This window comes from Scophthalmus maximus, chromosome 6 (genome assembly GCF_022379125.1).
Source record: "Scophthalmus maximus strain ysfricsl-2021 chromosome 6, ASM2237912v1, whole genome shotgun sequence".
Taxonomy (NCBI): domain Eukaryota; kingdom Metazoa; phylum Chordata; class Actinopteri; order Pleuronectiformes; family Scophthalmidae; genus Scophthalmus; species Scophthalmus maximus.
Genome location: NC_061520.1, coordinates 13,565,001 through 13,583,989, shown reverse-complemented (window position 1 = coordinate 13,583,989; position 18,989 = coordinate 13,565,001). Strand labels below are relative to the sequence as shown.

The 18,989-nt window shown below is 43.1% G+C and overlaps 1 protein-coding gene across 5 annotated transcripts in view; it reads right to left on the bottom strand.

The window, feature by feature from the left end:
* The window catches only part of srgap3 (SLIT-ROBO Rho GTPase activating protein 3), a 50,700-nt gene that overhangs the window by 30,655 nt on the left and 1,056 nt on the right, over positions 1 to 18,989 (bottom strand). For 4 of the 5 annotated variants that reach the window (XR_004793487.2, XR_004793488.2, XM_035631623.2 and 1 more), the window contains exon 2: positions 4,824 to 5,019. Coding sequence is in view for 2 of the 5 variants with exons in the window: in XM_035631623.2 (XP_035487516.1) it covers positions 4,824 to 5,019 (196 nt within the window). In the remaining 3 variants the exon portion in view is untranslated. Of the gene's footprint in view, positions 1 to 728; positions 748 to 4,823; positions 5,020 to 18,989 lie in introns of those variants that run through there. The other variant, XM_047332745.1, reaches the window with a different exon arrangement.

Here is an 18,989-nt window from a genome sequence, read left to right as displayed (position 1 = left end):
TGTTTTGTGATTGTAGCGGGCCGGCATCCCTGGAGGCCATGGCCTCGACACCGGCAACTGGCAGTCCAGCTCAACTGCAGCTCATCATCTAGGGATCCCCGCTCCGCCGCTGGGTTATGAAGTGTTTCAGTTGACAGGAGTGCTAGGTCATGTACTTTCTATGTGACACAGACTATATCTCATTACAATCCATTCAGTCACAAAAATGCCAACCTCATGGTGGAGCTGTGGGAATCAATAAAGTCATTAGGATGTGTCATCTAGCTGAGCAAGAAATTGGGGACGTCCATCTGCTAGATATGGCGACATTTCACTGGACATGTGGTAACTTTTACCTGCTTCATGAAGCAAATGGCCACGTTCAGATTCTTAATGATGAATGTGAACGCCTCAGAGAGAGAAAGAGACAATAATAATAATAATAATAATAAATTTCATTTATAAAGCACTTTTCATTGCTAAAAGTAATCTCAAAGTGCAACAGAGTAGAAACAAGATAAAAGAAAAAACATCATGATCTCTTCTTCCTTTGCCGCTGTCCTCATTTCACATGAATTAGTAGCAGAAGGTCGGTAATTAGGCCTGTGTACTAGCTGCATCTAAATGTGGCTCTGAAGCTTGTTTTATGGCACCGAGACACTACGACTTCCATACCGGCTCCAATAGAGAGGCAAATCACAAAGACCCACCCCACACATCTCAACTCATTCCTCAATTGCTGTACTCACTTCTGCTCACTGATTTCCCGTTGAAATGTTGAGTATCATTTGGAGAGCCTGCAGGTCAATTATTCTAGGGCTTCAAACGGTTGGTTTAGGGTGGCTCCGTGCCCTCTGTATTTATACACAGGATATCATTAACATGCAGAAGGCAAACGATGAGCTCTGAGAGTCTCTAGAGAGGTGAGAAGGAAGAGGAGGGTGAGAAAAGAGTGCGGCTTTCTGGCATCCATTACATCTGTCTCATCCTGCAAGGCAGTGTCTGACTTTGTCCGTGGTATTCACAATTTTCTGCTCCCCCTCATTGTCTGTGTGAGACAGAAGCAGGCTCTATATCCTGTGAATGCATGGAGAAGCGTGAAGAAGACCGAGACACAGAGACAGAGGAAGTGAAACAAAAGAGGGAGTGTATGGTCGGATAATATTGTGATAATCCTTTGATTCAAGAATAATTTGATGGCAACCTGTCTCCATAATGTGCATACACTGAACAAGTAAGCATTATATAGAACAGTGCCCGTGGTTTAGTCATGGCTGCACTGAATGCCACCAGAGCCTTTGGTGTGTGTGTGTGAGCCAGGATTTCCAGAGGGAAATGTCTATTTTATCAGAGCAGGACTCGGCTCTATGAATGCCTTTAATCCCCTCCAGACTGCCTGCCTGCTGCTTATCAATGAAACAGCCGAGGAAAAGGAAAAAGGAGCCAAACAGTTTCAAAAGACATGGGGCACGTGGGCACGTTACAGGCTTTGCCATTCAAATTTGCTTTGCCTCCGTTTTTACGCAGGGCTTCAATATGCCACACTGCTTATTTGCATATTATTTAGCACTTTGGAACAGACTGCCAACATTTGATAATGCACAGCTGCACCGACACAGAACAGCATCAGCGAAGAGGAGACAAGGGTCTGACAAGATTTGAAAAGCAAACTGCAAACCAGATAATCTATTGATGGTACACATGTTGACTTACCCCAGCTGGTTTTGTCTATCTGACTGGAGCAGGGGATTTACTGCTGTGCTCAAACAAACCGAGCCTACAGAGATATAGTTTAACCTCTGAACCTTCTCCTCTCAGACAATCAGAGAGCGGTGATGGAACAACAGCATACCATATGGGCCCGTTCCACACATACCTGTTTGGAACGGTGGGTTGATACTTGATTCCACACAACCCAAGAAAGCACAGTGTCAAGTGTGTTTGTGTGAACACTTCTTGAAAATGTTTCAAGCACCAACCCACCGTGACCTCACCTATTGGTTTGTGAACTGTCCTGTTGAAGCCTTGAGTTTAGCGTTTTGACCAGCGCCATCTTGTTTTTTTGGAACTAGAAGTAACCATATTTGGAGAATGGGGGGGCGGGTCTGACTGCAAGCTCGTCCACTCCACCAACAGCTGCAACCATGCACTTATTGGATGGTACTAGCTGTCAATCATGCTGTATCCATGCTCCAGTATACCAGGCTTTATCGACTATTTAACTCTAAATGATAACATAATTTACCAAATGAACATGATGCTGTATTAAAGAAGACTTAAAACTGGAGATTGAAACCAACACTCCTCAGGAAAATGTTTACAGACATTATGAATCAAATAATACAATTGAGAAGTAGGGTTATTTTGTCATAGATTTCTATAGAAACGGTCTTATTTTTGTACTGCACGTTCTTGGGCCAAATGTGGCACCGATAGGATGGTTGTTGAGATATACAGGCCACGGACAGACAGACAGACTCCTAGCTTTACAGTTAGATAATCAAAGCATTGCATCATGATTCTTTTCATAGAAGTGCATTTATGAAAGGAATGAGATGGAATATCAATTTCATCATTTTCAAAGCTCTGCCCTGCTGAGTGGGAAATGAGCAGAGGAATCTTCAAACGTGAAATAACACATCCGAAAAGATGTGGCACCCCAGCTCCACCCAAACCAATCACAAGGTAAAACTAACAAAGAGATTAATACACACACACACGCACACACACACACACACACACACACACACACATGCACACACACACGTTCACACACACCAATTTGGACACCACTACAAGCCCTGCCTTATCTCTCCCAGACAGGTTATTGTCCATATCAATATTGCATGAGTTTCTAATGGTGCTATGTAACATCTAAATTTGTCTGGATGACATACAGACGATACCAGTCCACTCCAATTTCATGGGGTACATTTTAAATCTCATTCATGATATAGCCTACCCTGAAACATCGGCTCCATAATTAAAATCAAGTAAGCTGTTGTCTCTGAGGATCTGTGAACAGCTAAGAGAAAGGAAGTGGTGCACTATCTGGCAGAGCAACTGCAGTATATATAAACTTGTAATCCATGTTTCTTTTCACTGTAGCAACTGAAGTAAGGTGGAAGAGCAAAATGATCCTTGGGCGGGTTGCTGCGGTGAGGCTGTAGCTGCAGTAGCTGTAAATCACACGTGGCGTTCAGCTTGCTAATGAATCTGCACTGAAAGGGTTCAGCCAACAGAGCGTAGTCTGCGATCCGACACATATGGAAGTCTGTCCCAGTCGGAATGACTCGATTTTACTGCTCTGTTTTGGTGTCCCTCAAACACGAGGCAAGAGTTTACAGAGCAAAACTTTCACTGAAGTGAAAGAAAGCCACAGGCATGTTGAGAGATGTCTGGGAACGAAAAGTTCAGATTTGTTTCATCGGATGAAATAGAAAGATACCAAAGATAAAATCAAAGGCAAATAAATTTGTGCACACAACACAGAGCTCTGTCAGGCTCAGGGGTCGAAAATGTTTGGCTGTTTTCTGAGTTTCTGGGGGCGCCTGGTTCGGCTTAATGCCAATAAAATGTTTTTATTGGTCAAAAACAACTGTCTTTCTTGCCCTGCAATCCTGCTCCATATATCATTATTACTGCAATCTTGGCAGCGTCAAGTGTAATATTACTGGAACATGTGTCCGTGGTCCAATACCTGTCCCTCGCTGTGCGGATTAGATCAACTGTACTGTCCGAAGGTTAAGCGGCTGTGTCACAGCAGCAGCACACACAACTATCATCTTGGACGCCAGTGTGAAGCAAGCCCCCACTAAAACAGCTGGACTCAATTATCCAGTCAAATCTTCATCCACTTCAGACACACACACACACACACACACACACACACACACACACACATACACACACACACACACTCGCAGGACAGTAAACTTACAGTGTATACACAAAGAATGATAAAATATCTTACTCAAACAAAAGCGCAGATGATTTGCGGTGATTTGTGATTTTGTGTTTACAAGTTACAATTCATGCAACAGTGGATCGTTTGAGCACAAACATTTTAATCTACAATAATCCCTATTCATCCATTTTAGTCAATAATATCACAATTCAGTGATGCGTCTTTTGTGTTTACTCTCTCCAACTTAAAAAAGTTAATTCAGCTAAGGATCACGTAAACAGGTTCCTTGATAAATTACACGTATTTTGTTATCTAATATCAACGTCCACTCTGATGCAGACCCAATTTGTAGTTTTCTGGAGAGATTGTACATAATGAGTGCAATTTAAAAACATAATGATGCATAAAGCTTCACTCGAAGCTTTCCTCAATAAAGTCAGGCACTAAATTACAGCACAGAGAGAACATTGAATCTGTTATGTCCACCCCTGTTATGTCCACCCCTCAGTGTTTAACTTCTTTAATGAACTGCATCCTCATCATCATGCCCGAACCTTCTGACCTTTGAGGACGTCATAACGATCTTGACTGTAATAACATATGCAGTATTCCCTTACAGTACATACACATAATAGTGTATTTGGTTGCAGAATTCTGCACTGTAATCACACAAAGCACTGTGATTTGCAGCAGGGCTGGGTCTTGCTGTCAGGCTATAAAAAATGTTGATGTTTAGAGGGGAATAGAGTAACTTGGCGTACACGTCCCTGTCATCAAGGAATAAAGGGACAGTAGTTTTACAAAAATGAATCTAAAGTGACCTCTAACAAACACCTGAAGCACCTGATTTAAAATAGATAACATGAAAAATAAATATGAAAATGCAACAATAACACACAACATCACAAACGCAACATGGGCAGGGCAGGACACTCACTTGAACTGTTGATGTTCTCTGGAGCTGCGGATCTTGGAGGAGAACCGCTCGGCCAGTTTCTCTAAGCTGCGGGAGAATTCCAGCTCAATCTCTGCTTTGCGGCGGAAGAACTCCTGCAGGTCCTGCAGCAGCTGGATACGAGACTCGGACTGCTGCTCCAAGCATTTGAACTGCTCCACCAGCTGGTTACGGATCTCTGTCCATCGAAAAAACACCAAACAGAGATTTGCATGGGTCAGCTGTTTACACTGCTGTCATGACAATGCACAACATGCCCCGGTCAAAAACAATGTGTCATAGAATCATTGTGTAAAAATATTACAAAACTGAGTATCCGACCCCTCTGGTTTATTTCTCAGCTAAGTGCCGTCCACACACTCACACACACACAAGTGTTGAAAGAAGGTATCTGCATTAGTAGTTCATGGGACACAGGAACATCATTGTAAAACATATAGTGGTAAAAATGCAAAAAACACAAAAATAATGATAACAACATGGCCTTCACCAGACTCCTGCTGGTCGGCGCTCGGGCCCTAATGATCTATGGTCAAGATGGCAAGCAGGTAGTAATGGAAGTATTTTTTTACTATTGTCCCTCATAATTAAGGCCACATTTTTATAAAACGTGCTGCACTCTGTGGGTTTTTGTTTTTTTCAGTCAAAGGGTTCTGATGTTCTGATAAATAGATTTACAGCAATTGGTTTGTCAGTAGGTGAAACAGAAAAAAGAAAAATGAGATCCCACAAACATTTGTACGACTGCAACATAAAGCCTCTAGCTTAGAGCAAGAACGACCGGTGAGGCTCCAAGCCAGGCAAGTAAGCTGGCCTGTGTGCACGACCCCTCGTAAGTGTCCACACTGTGGACATACAGTGAGACCAAATCGATTTAATGAGAAGCCAATGTGCTCCCCCTTTTCCTGGAGCAAGCATTCAGATCTGCACTGCTTCATTCTCCTCAAGAGGAACCTGACACTGCCAGGCAGACTACAGATCCTTCATGCCAGTGGGAACCCACGGAAGAAACCTGATTCCTCTTTGTAGTGCTGCCATCAGCAGCAATGATGCCTCGACCAAGGAAAAGAGAAAAAAGGCCTGTGCTGCGGAACAAACACACAAGCTGATTGAAGGAGTTACGGTAAACGGGATCGGCGGTGTCGATTCTCAAAAGGATAGAAACCCCCTGAACTAATGAGCATCCTTAATAAGAAACATAAAATGTTGCTAATAAACCAAGATGCTCTGTTGTCACATTAAAAGCAGAGTTTCCCTCGGTGCAGTTACCCAGTCAAGTCAAGCAGTAGAATTTAACGATGAGAATCAGAGCATAGCCGGTTGTGGTTGTAATATTTAGGAATTCCTTCAAAAAAAAGGGCATGCTATTTCTTTTGAAAATGTTTAATTCCTTCATTTTAAGTAAGAGTTCCTACAAGGAACACAGAACACAATGCATTTCTAATGTACAAAAAATTATGTTTGTTTGCTTTCAAAAGGTCTACATGGAAAACGCTCTTGAAATCAGAAATTGAAAATGTTACGTCTTACATGTAAGTACATGTAAGTTATAACAGTAAACCACAAGAGCATTCAGAGAGCGCATGCAGACCTCCGCCAAGGCTCAGTAAATCCCTGTTTCACCCAAAACTTGCATTCCCATCTCCATCTGACCTACGTATTTATAAAATGCTATGAATCTGTGAAGATATGAATCAAAATGTCAAGTTTTGCCCCAAGAATTCTTAAAAAAAAATCCCTGGAGCCACATCTGGATCTGGATCCCTTCCCAAATTCAATTACCTGTTACCATGGCTGAGAGCTGTCTTTGATAGAAATTTCCGCGCAAATCTGTCCATAACCTTTTGGGTAAACCTGCTACCAAACAAACAAACACACAGACAAAAAAAAAAAAAAAAATGAACCAGCCATGGCAGGGGTAGTAATAAGGACTGGGGATGGATTTTACCCATGTCTGAGCCGTGGCAGCGGCACAGCAGGCCGATGAACTGCTGACTGAATGGTAAAACCACAGCAGTGACACAGACTGTGCTTCCAGGCTGCCGAGGGTGTAATTTGGTCACCCAAGCCCGCTCGTGGATACATATTCAGGCTCTGTCTGCTGGGGAAGCAGTAATGTTGTGCAAGGGAACCTTTTCTCTCCCTGTGATGTCGTGCCGCCTGGTCTCAGCCTCGAGCGGCATGCTCCACTCTGTGGTTAACCATTGTCCCAGCCCTCCCCTTCATCCCGGGGCCTCCCTCCGCCTCAAAGCACAGAGGGCTCGAATCTCTGCTCTTACTTGGAGCTCTGAACCAGGAGCCCAGGGAGAGGTACCACTTCGCTGGATCACTCCTACCAAGAATGTTTTACCATTCCAGACATGCAGCTACGCTCCCTGTTCGCAGTGCCTTTCTTTTGTTTGTTCTTTTAATTTTCTTCCTGTTGCAGAGAGACATGGGGCCAAATGAGGCCAGCCAAAAGAAAGGCCCTTTTAGAAAAAAAAAGGCAACTCTGAACCACCAGCTGCAGCTCTGCCTTTGACAGATGAGTTTCGAAAAATAGGTCAAACACAGCAACGTGGTGTGTGTGTGTGTGTGTGTGTGTGTGTGTGTGTGTGTGTGTGTGTGTGTGTGTGTGTGTGTGTGTGCCCGTCTGAGAAACCATGAGCAATTGGAGAATTATTCCCTAAGTATTCCCAGCTCTTTAAAGTGGCTTCTTCATTTGCTGTGGTTTATTCAAAGTGCGGGACCCCTCTGTGGTTCTTTTCAATCCGTGAGGAGGAGGGATGCTGTGAACGTTGGCCAGCAGTAAGGAGGATTGTTTAGCTTTATGGACACCACCAAAACAAGTCATGTACACTATGAGTTCACTCCTTACATAAAGAAAATGGTCTCTGCTCTGATTTTCTACCAAGTGGAGAAATGATGTTGTTTATAGCGTAGATTACAAACAAACTGAGTAGTTTGACATGAGACAAGGATTTTCTGCTATTAACCATGACCTGACCATCAAATGTTTACAGCTGTTAAAAAAGACAAACATAGATTGACAATTAATATTATTCTACAATAGTATCACAATAATAACTAGCCTTTGTATGAATGCTTCTTGAAATAAAGCCACCGCTCCCAAACCCAGTTCAATTCTTTGAACCCACAAACATGGACGCCCCACTTTCATCTCAGCTGCTCAGGTTTTCTTGGTGGTGCAGCTAGAATGTCACTGAGCGCAAACAAAGCCTCCTTTCCTGAATGAGCCTCCTAATAACATTACATGTCCAATGTTCTGGAAAATGAATTACCATCAGTGATTTACGAAATGAAAAAAAAGGGGACTTTTGGCAGCCAGTTTAACTATTTCACTGTCAGCATGGCCCATTGTTAGAGAACAAAGAATTCAATGTATTAAAGCATGAACTTATTTGAAGTTGTTGACCTTTAATTAATGAAAACATTTAAAAATAATTAAAAGTGTTTCGAACAATGCTTCTGATTCCACTGTTTCAGGATTCAGGGATAGGCAAGTGCTCCGAGTGCAGGTGGGGTTTGTTTGGGCAACCTACCAAAAGCACAACTGTTCTAATTAAAAGTGGGCAAGTTAAAGCTTTTTTAATGTTGAGGCCTGGTGAAGCATGCAGTTATTATCTGTGGCAGACCTACTGTGTTTCTATTTAGAGATGGACCCATCTGCTTTTTTAAAGGAAGGAGGGGTAATCTTCAGACAAAAAGGGCTAATGGAGAGAGGTGGAAGAACGGCGGAGAAGCTTCAATATGAACATGGTTTGACTCTTACAACTGAGGCCAGAGGGACACATTTATCAGTTAAAGCTTTATAACAGCCTTTAACTGGACGTAAGAAAATTTCCAAACTGGAAAAATGACTTTATTACTAATCGATACATATGTGTTTAGTGATTAGTAATAAAGTCATTATTTCGAATTTGGACATTTTTTCTTACTCTGACACTGTGTAACCAATGATCTATAACCTGCCTCTGTTGTTCCACTACGCGGCATTAATCCAGAAACATTTCTAAGAAGCTGCTTCATCAAATACTTAACAAATAATGGAGTGATATTATCTCATTTATCAGATCTGTGGAATCAAAAGATTCTTTGTTTTAAAACTTTAACCTAACACTTGTCAACTCGGTCTAAAGTCTGTTCATGACAACAGTTCATTCAAGTGAAAGTGTGTCGGATTAATGGAGAATCTGCATGTGCATATATGTATATAATGTATATATGTATATATGCATTGAGTGTCTGTGTCAGATCCGTGTTAAATCTGCTTCATTGTGACACGCTGTATATACAGTACGACACATTAAGCGAGCACCAAGGACCAAACACCACCACAGACACTTAACATTCCTGACCTCAGGTCCATTCATCATCGTTATTAGAGGCCTCCCCCGTCCACTGGACACCTGCTGTAAGATATTATTTCTCCTGCGCCGTTCAGGGACAGGAATTGAAAGCACAGTGGACACTTGTCTCCTCACAGAGCAGGAAAAGCTAAGCGAACAATAGTAGGATGTTGGAGATCCCTGAACTTTGACCCTCACTGTCCCAATCCTGTATCGGTAGCCGTGTTAAAGCAAAGAATGGTGGTGGTGGTGGTGGTGGTGGTGGTGTCTAGCAATGCTTGCAGCTGGCTCAGGAAACTTAAACTAAGGTTTAGTTTGAATGAACTGAAAAACATCTGCTGGAGGCTCATAATATTTTTGTGCATGGCAAAGAAGCTTCCGTCTTGAGTCTCATGCAAACCCCCGCTGAGCTTGTTATCAGCCATGTGCAATGGCGCTCACTATCAATGAATTAGAAGAACTGGATAGAAGATGGATAGGGCAAAACCTTTTTAGATTTTCACAGACGCATGCGTTTTTCGGGCCCATAAAGTCTGCACAGCAGCACTAATTTGGTCGAGCTAATTGATGGCATCTGCGTCGGAGACTTCCTCTGGCTGGGCTCTTCCTGTTGGCTCCACGCACAATTAAACGTCGTGAAAATAATTAACCAACGCACATTTTCCCTACTTTTCAAATTTTATTGGACCAGCGTGAATCGTTTTCAGATTTCAGTGTGCTAAGAGTTATTCATCATTTATTTGACTCTTTTTGCGATTGTGTGTGGGAGACGAGTCTTCATGAGCCGTGAGCTTGGTCTACACACGGTTGCCAGTTATTGGGTCTGTTTTCTGTTCCTCCATTGGTCAGGACAGCTGGATGGTGCTTTGGTTATTGAGGTGATCATTTTTGAGTGCAGCACACAAACCAACACACGTGCCTATTTGCAAACTTAACAGGGTCATAAGTGGGGATTAAAATAGAGGCAGTGTGCCATACTTCATTTTTTTAAAATGATGTCCACAAATGGACATCCGAGAAGTGGTTCCTGCTGCAGGTGAAGAAACAAAGCACTGAAAGGGACTGACAATCTTGCAGCACTATATTGATACATTGAACATCAGAATACTGACAATTTATGAGCTCAGAACAACTAATTGCTGATTATCATATGAAAAAGTGAAAGCCGAGCCTCCTCCTGAAGTCAGTTCAGGACACCAGCTGTGATGCATTGGTGCAGCATATCACTGCAAGGTTGCTGTTTGAGAGGACCACGTGATGTCTTGACACCACAATGAAAAATGGTAGCGCAGTGAACGTGAGGGATATTCTGCAGAGCATCCTGAGGCGGCGGGAGAAGCCCAGCAGCACAAGGCAGCAGGCGGCCTGAGGAGGAGCAGGAGAGGTGGATCGTTTCACTGCGGGTTAAGAGAGAGTAAATATGAGCCTGCACATATGTGGAGTATGATGGTGCGTGTATGTCTTCTCTGCAGATAATTACAGACATGTTTAATACACATTTAAGTGTTTTAGAGAAACATTAAGAAGCACAGATTCCACTTTGTGCTTTTGGATATTGATGCAGTGAGTGTGGAGAAAAAGAATTATATGTTCCCATGTGATGTGGACAAATTAGAAATCATAACCAGTCTCAGACACAGAAGGTATCAAACGCTTTTGAAAGAGATGTATTTAGGCGTTCACATCACCAAGCTTTAAGACGCACACCCACACACACACACACGCACACACACACACGCACACACCAGACAAAAGCAACTCTGAGCCAAATTCTCAAACTTAATCCCCAACTCAGTTCTGCAGTGTGTGAGCTCTACACTGCAGAGACCAGTTCACATGAAAAGCAAACACACAGGCACAGCCTTTAGTCGGACCTGGACTCTCTCCGTCTCCCGTACCAAGTCTCACAATGCAAGTTCCAGTTGTTGATCTAATCCCCCACTTGTCTGTTCTTTTTTCTATATAAATCCCCTAAGTATTAATGCAATTTTGGATTCACGAGGCCATGTTCCTGATGTCAGTGCAGGTCCTTCTCTGTCTGTCTCTATCTCGCCTGGCCCCTCATTAACCCAGACCGCATGTGTGCTCAAAGATAAGAATTAGGGGCTGAGGCCAATCAATGGCTGAGCCGAGTAGAAACTGATGGAGCGCCCTACAGCAAGATGTCATCTGTCAGTCTTTGGCTCGTCCCTCACTCGTAATCCTCCCTCCTAATTATCGGCTGGTGTATCTGATTCTTCACAGGATGTTCTGTCGAACAAAAACATCTACCTAGTCAATAAAAATGTACCTCAAATAACCCTAACCCTTGTATTATTTTCTCTAACCCTTTTGCGCTCACAGCCTACTCACTGGAAACAAATGCTATCTAGGCCACAGTCTTTGATATAAAGCTTGATAATAAACAGCCAGCTCATTTAAGCCTCCAGAAAACTGCAATAAACCACACACTGAGGGAAAACCCTCATCTCATGATGACAAGAAAATATACATTCAACAGTCGCTCTGCCATATCCGTGCCAGGCGAACAAAATCCTCCCCGTCTTCCTCATCACTCTGTCACATTGATTTCCTCTCTGGGGCCTGTATCGTCATCATGTCGCCACGTAAAAGGAGCGTGATGCCTCAGGAAACCGCAAGCATGAGCTACAGCTGAAAACACGCCCTTTCCGACTCTAGCTGTCCATCTTTCGCTGTATCCAGGATCCAGCTCTGCAGGTCCAGGCTGAGAGGTGTCTCCATGGCAACATGGGCGTGCCCCAGTCCCTCGGGAGCAGCTTATTGGAGGAAAAGGTGGAGTCTGAGGGATGTGGAGAGGTGGCAGCGGTGAGTGAGGAGGCATGTACGAGTTCGTATGCACTGAGACGTGGCATAAAGACTGTCTGGGAAGCTGGTAACCACAGAGCAGCAGCATCTAAGCCTGAAGACTTATTTTACAGATTCAATTTGACCAAATTAATAAAAAATACTCCCTTCGCATATCATAATGCACCAAGACACTTGACACTTGAACATTTAGTTTCTATGAAGCAAAGTGTGTGGCTCTAAACAGCTACTTTTAGGCAAAACCAGTTAGACAATGACTCAAAATTCAAAAGGAGGTGAAACTGAGAGAATAGTTCAGCTAAAAAAAAGACAGAAACAGAAGAGGGACACATCACCTTTTGTTTTCTGCCTTTAGTGAGTCACGGGAGCCCGATATGTTTAACAGGTATCAGGTTGAAGCTCCATTATATTGGTGCACACTATAGAAACAGTAGGGCTGGGCGATAAAACGATAACGATAATCATCGGAAAATAACTATCCTGGATAGAAATATGAACACATTCGATAGAATTCAATTCATCCATGTTTTGACAGACAACACAGCCAATGACAATGAGAATACAAAGAATAGCACCGTGGCAAACCAATCATGATTCCAGGCACGTCAAGTTAGGTTGACGCACACAGCAGACCGTTGGCCCAGGCCTGAGAGACAGCATGCAATTATAGTAAATTGTAAATAAAATATTTCAACAATGCTACAATGCTAGAGCTGTTTTCAGATAAGAACTCCAGAAAATTTGGTCAAGACATTGTCCGGAGTTTGCTGTTCACATGGACACAGCAGGAGATTGTCTGAGTCAGACCCGGTCACAACAGCAGCAACATTTGTTCGTAATCTTTCCGGCGAGTGGTGGCGCCCACTCGGTCACCGAACCGCCCAGAGATCCTCCAGCTGTATTGTCACGTGGGCTAATTCGGGTCATTTTCCGGAAAATTTTACTTTTAATTTCTGGACAATGTCCAGGGGAACATTTGTGGATATTTGCATTCTCACATACAACCCATGTGGAAAACATTCTGCCATCTGAATGTGGAAACGGACAACGAGCCTATTTATTAATACTACTGGATGTTAAAGTGGAGGTTATTTGTTCAAACTGGGATTATGCTAATGATGACGCTAGTAAACGCTATAGGAGCCAGAAACCGAAGTAGGGGCTCCAGAGTTTCTTCTCCTCCGTTATCTCCAAAGTGGTGTTGACAACTTCCTCAGGAGCTCTGAGGAGAGGAAAAATCTGAGGAGAGGAAAAATCTTTTACGACACTGACCAAACAATAATATCACCTGGAACCACTAGGGGCACAAACGTTGTCTGTTGCTTCTTTAAATAATGCAAAACAACACCTGGTTTTCATCATTTGTTAGTTTTGTACGATTTTGGTATTGTTCAGGAAGAAAAAAAAAGCGATTTTAAGAAGAATTAGTCAGATACCGAACATAATTTGCATCCCGACAGTCAATTATTCATTAGCAGGCAAATACAGTAACAGAAAACCTCAGCTTTGTGCTCCCAATAACTAATGACCCTGTGCTACATACGGAGCTATTTCTACCATCAGTGGTGGAAAAGAGGGATTTGTGAGCTGCAACGATGAACCCTTTAATTATCTCAGGTCTATTGTGGGACATGTGCCTCACTGGGGCATAACAGAGTAAATCTAGCAGGTCCCCAGTCTACTCTGTAAGAACTCAAATTACTTCATCAAGCAGTAACTTTTTTTCCAACTTTTGTTGCAGAGTTATTTTTTGCGCAACTGCTCTATTTCCTCCGTTTCTAAGGTTACTTTTTCTCAACAGGAAGTGTTCTTTTTTTAATCAGGCTTGTGTTTTCGCCACATATCACCATGGATAACTGTTGGGCAATAAAGCAAAAGTAATGTCAAAGGTTCCTGACGCTTTTGATTTCTAAATTTACCAATGGTAGCATTTGCTCCATGTGGATTTGAGATATCTGTGTTGGTACAAAAAAAAAATCAATTCAAATCTACAATTTAAAAGTATTTTTTTATGGGAAAGTCCAACAAATGACAGCCAAAAGATAGAGGACAGCATTTCATGAGTAGGTTTCACGTGTCAGATCAACCTCTCATTGTTAAAATTTATTTTACATTTAACAGCCCTGTAACTCGGTTACTTGGTCCCCCAGCAAACAGCAGTGCATTACTGGACCTGTAATACAATCACAGCGTTGAAAGCTACACTTCTCCAGACAGCGCTGATTAAAATTCTTTCAGCACAAACAAGTGAATGAAATGAGAAGGGAAATCATGCACTGACCGGCACCAAATGACCAAGAAAATGAGACTGCTTTTTCAGTTTAAATTGACCTTTGTCTACTTCATCAATGCCAGTACACAACCCCCCCCCCCAGACTGTTCTTCTGAGACCGTGTAACAATTATTCATGGAAGGCCGATCGGCTGATTCATGAAAGGCCAATTATCTCTTGAAATGTTGTGAGACGGACAGAACAAACTCTCAATGTATCATGTGGCAGCTGCATTCACGATATACTGAGTTTACAGAGACGAGACTACGATGTTAAGGGAACTCTGAGGAAAAGTATCTTTACATTTGACATAATCTAAATTTAAAACCAAACGAAATGGACACACATGAAGAGTGTACTGCTAAAAATTTGATCTGTGAAACAACAAATATTTTAATATTTATATATATAGTCAAAATTTATTTTGACTTGATTTGATTGCAATACTAAACTCATAGTTGAGTCTGTGGAACTCTGACTGTGGTCACATGTTGAGTGTTAGGTGGTCCCATCATGGTCCCATCGTGGTCCCATCCCTCCTCCTAACGCAGACTTTGTCACTCTATTTACTTTTTTTTCACCTGTGGCATTGGAGGTCCCCTAACAATAAAACTTAAATATTGGTCATAATAAGCTGCTTGCCTCTATAAGGTTATTTTCTACTGGAGGACAGTCTCTCGCTTCCTTGGCAAGAGTTAGAGGGGAAGATCATCCCACTCTCATGTTTGTGCTTTAAGAATGAATACACTGCCAGCAGACGGATCATTGAGCTCAGCATGCAGGGGAAAGGGGGAAAACAGTTTGCAAGAAACATTTCAGCAAATTGTTCTCATACGCTGGTTATCCAAACAGACGTGTGATCTCAGATTAATTTCATCACATTTGGACAGGGCGAAGTTAACCGGATGCAGAGCAAACTGAGCATACAGACAGTGGTATTGATCTTTACATTTAATGCTCGGCAGAAGCCTGAATAGGCATTAGTCCAAAGTGTCTTACTTTTTTCTTTAAGACATTAAATTGAATGAAAAGTATTAGAAGTTAGCAGGCTGGTAACTGTTTGCTTGAATAGTCAACGCCACTTCGAATAAAAACAAATCTTGAATGAGGACAAAAAATTATTGGACCACAGAATAAGCAAGCTGTCCCACTAAAGATTATTCTACCTCATGGATTTCTTCTCCTTTTTTTGTAAATGTCCTCTCAGTAAGCAGAGGGTTTGCCAAACAAGCTGGCAGCTGGAGGAACCTCAGCTGGTGAGTCAGCATAACCATTTCTTCAACTCCCAACATGCCTGTTTCTGCACAGCCTGCTTCATGCCGCCCAGCAGGGTATTAACAGATAACGAACCGAATAACACCGGGAAGGTAACAAGCTCCGATTCCAGCATCGGCTGAACAAAGCGTTCAGTATCAACAGTGGACCTGACCTGGCATCACAAACTGTATCTATTTCAGAACTAAAAGAGTCCACGGGCTGTTTTCACTCACTATTATCGCTTCGCTAACAAACGCCGTGAACCCATGAACAGTTTTCAGCATTTAACTTCCTCAGCGGGGGAAGCCGTCTGTTGCCCGGAGCCACAGCGAACTGGGACACGCCTAGTGTCTCACATAATGTTCATCGGCATTTGAGCAAACTGACACACAGACCACAATTGGACATTTGCAGACCAAACATACTGCAAGCTGATGATAAAAAAGCTGAAAGGAATATAAGTTTAAGTTGATGACTTGTAGGAGGCCAACATACTAGGATCATACTAAGATCATGGACCAGGCCTACATACTGGAATGACACTTGCCTTTAATCTGTGAATCACTTATGTCTGCTCAATGCTGTAAAGATAAGGAAACACACTTCATTCACCGACCTGTATGTCAGAACGCAATAAACCGCATATGTTGCTATAGACATTTTTCCGGAACTTTTCCTGCCGACCCCCTTTTAGAATTTCTGGGAAATTTGAGCCCATGTGAGGATACAGCAGGGAAATCTCACAGTGAGCGAGTGGGCGTGTTGATGATGATGACTGCAACTTATCCCCATGTCGTGCCTCCTGCACGCTGGACCCAGACGCCACAGATTGTTCCGGAAATGTTCCTGTTGGTGTGATCGCATCTGAATCGGACGATCTCCCGCTGCATTCATCATATGTGAACGGCAAACTCTGGAAAATGTCCGGACCCAATTTTCTGGACATTTTCTGAATTTCAGGTCTATGAGCAGTTGCCTGAATTAATTTTTTCCCTGATCGAAGCAGTTTGTTTGCAGCCTGGAGAAAATCACGAATGACAACTCTTCCAGTCGTGTGTGATTTCACATCACGTCAAAACTGTCCCTCCTCTCACCACGCAGTCCATTGACATGTGTCGGTCTGTCTGAATGTCTGTCTTTGTGTGTGGGAGCAGTGGTGTCAGCGAGTTAGTCAATGGTTACATTCTACAGTATAAATGACAACCATTGCAGGCCATGAGCTTTTTGTAAAAACAAATCGCAATAAAACAAAAAAGTCACATATGTGGCTTTGAAAATAAGATATCCGACCGAGCCCACAAATTAAAAGTGTTGTCTACAAAATATGAGAGTGGGGTAAAACTGTGCTGCACTTCCAAGTACAATGAATCAGTGAGTCATTGCAGAGGGGGGTTCCGGGAACCCAGCCAACAGAACCTGCTGCCTCTTAAGTCAACGTAAAGTACAGCAAAAAGATGTAAGCACAAAACCAATCTGATAAAAATGAGCCATTCTGAAGACAATGGAGAGTCTATAGCCTGCATGGTTGCACTCATGTCCTGACATTGAATGTGACTTCAGTGTCAGGTTTCGTTCGAAATCTTTGTCCTGAGCATGTTGTCTGCAGAGCTGCAGCCAGCTTCATGAAGACGGCAGCTACTGAACTGGACTTAAAGCATCCGGTTTTGCATACCGTTTGACTCGTCGTTGACCTGCCGATGAACCCGTATTTTGACCTCAGAGCCGCCATAGTAAATGTCAAACAGGTGCTGATGCACGAGCACCTGAACACCACTTCGCAGGCCGCGGACCGGCAACCGCATGGTGGTGAGCTACAGAACAGAGTCTGAGCTCCAGAGTCGGTCTCTCTCTCTGTTCGGTGTACGAACACTCTCTATTGACATGCTAATGCGGGATCTGCCAGCTGAGCAGCCTGAATAAAGCGAACACCATCTCCTGGGGTCCTTCAGAGACCAAGGCTTTGGCAGCCGGCCTCGGGGGTCGTCAAGGACTCAATGATGACACAGGGTTACGATTTTAGCTGTGTATTTTTAAGAGTGCAGAGAAGGGGGGTTTTTTTGCACTGTAACAGAGGAATTCGATTTTACGTTATGGAGGGACTTTCACTCATAGCAAAGGGACTGGTTTTCTTTTCATTTCTTTGTTGTTGAACTACTGCTGAAACCAAATGATCTTTTTTTCCTGTCGCCCATCTATTAGCCCTTATACATAATAAAGCAACCGTGCGATCGCGTTATGACCCAATCAATGGCACACTGAAGATTTGGCCCCTTCTGCCGTGTACACATTAACCATGAAGCAATAACTCAGAATAAGACGGGTGCAATTTCCAATCTGAATTTCATTACGGCTCACTCACTGCCGGGTTCGAGTCATAACATCGCCATTGTTGTGAGGTGGAGGACGTCAGGAGCGGAGGCCTCCGTGTCTGTGGACTACGCAACGCAGCGTCGATGAATGCAAAACAAGTAGCATTCTCCATAAATTAACATCCGTCCCCCTCACACAGTTCAAGGGCCCTGTTTAATGCAAAGAGGCAGCAGACAGAGCCTGGATCTGCCAAACAAGACCTATGACACAGTTGGATCTTAACTAAATAAGTCATGCATGAATTTTTTTCTTCAATTAGCAGAGGAAAAAAATGGCACTGATTAAACATGTATCAGCTGATACACTTCCCACACAAATGGGAATGTGTCTGTAGATCAAACCAACAAATCCAACTCTTCACACTCGGAGCATCCAAAGGTGCAGACTGCTACATGACTGGGCTGATGATCAGACCGGACCCCCGAGGCGTAACATCAGAGAAACCAGTAAGTGGGAGAAAAAGGTCCAGGGCCTTGAAACTAAAGACCAGGTCCACTTGGGGAGCTGTCTGCTCACAACCAGAGCTCTCTCTCTCTCATTTACACCATCTACAGCAGAACTACATGTCACTTAAAGTGTCACCAGAAGGGTTATTTGTTTGGCCCTTATGTCTTGGGTAGTTCTATAAAAACTGCATTCAGGAACTTGTATATGTCATTTCCCAGTGATTGCCTATGCTCTAGTCTATGTTCTCTATTTCTATTTCATCCACTGTCTCCACAGCTCGTCATATGCAGACAGGCACCAAGCTAAAACATTATTGGAAATGTAAAAACTAATCAAAGAGAGAACGATCAGGTCTGTGGATTAAAGCTGAATCCACCTCGTCAACACAAGCCATTTTAAGACACTGGACATGGACGATGAATATGCATTTCGACATACACAACGTGTGCATCCAGTCAGTTCGCAAGTGTTGAGTTCAACATTTGAACTGGGCACGTCGAGCCTCGTGCAGGCTCCAAAAAAATGTGTAAGATGCGAGGTGCCGTGATGATTCCACATATCCCTGCATCCTGCACGGATTTCAGCACACAGATCATTTCACCCAGCAACAAAGCGAACAGAGCTCGG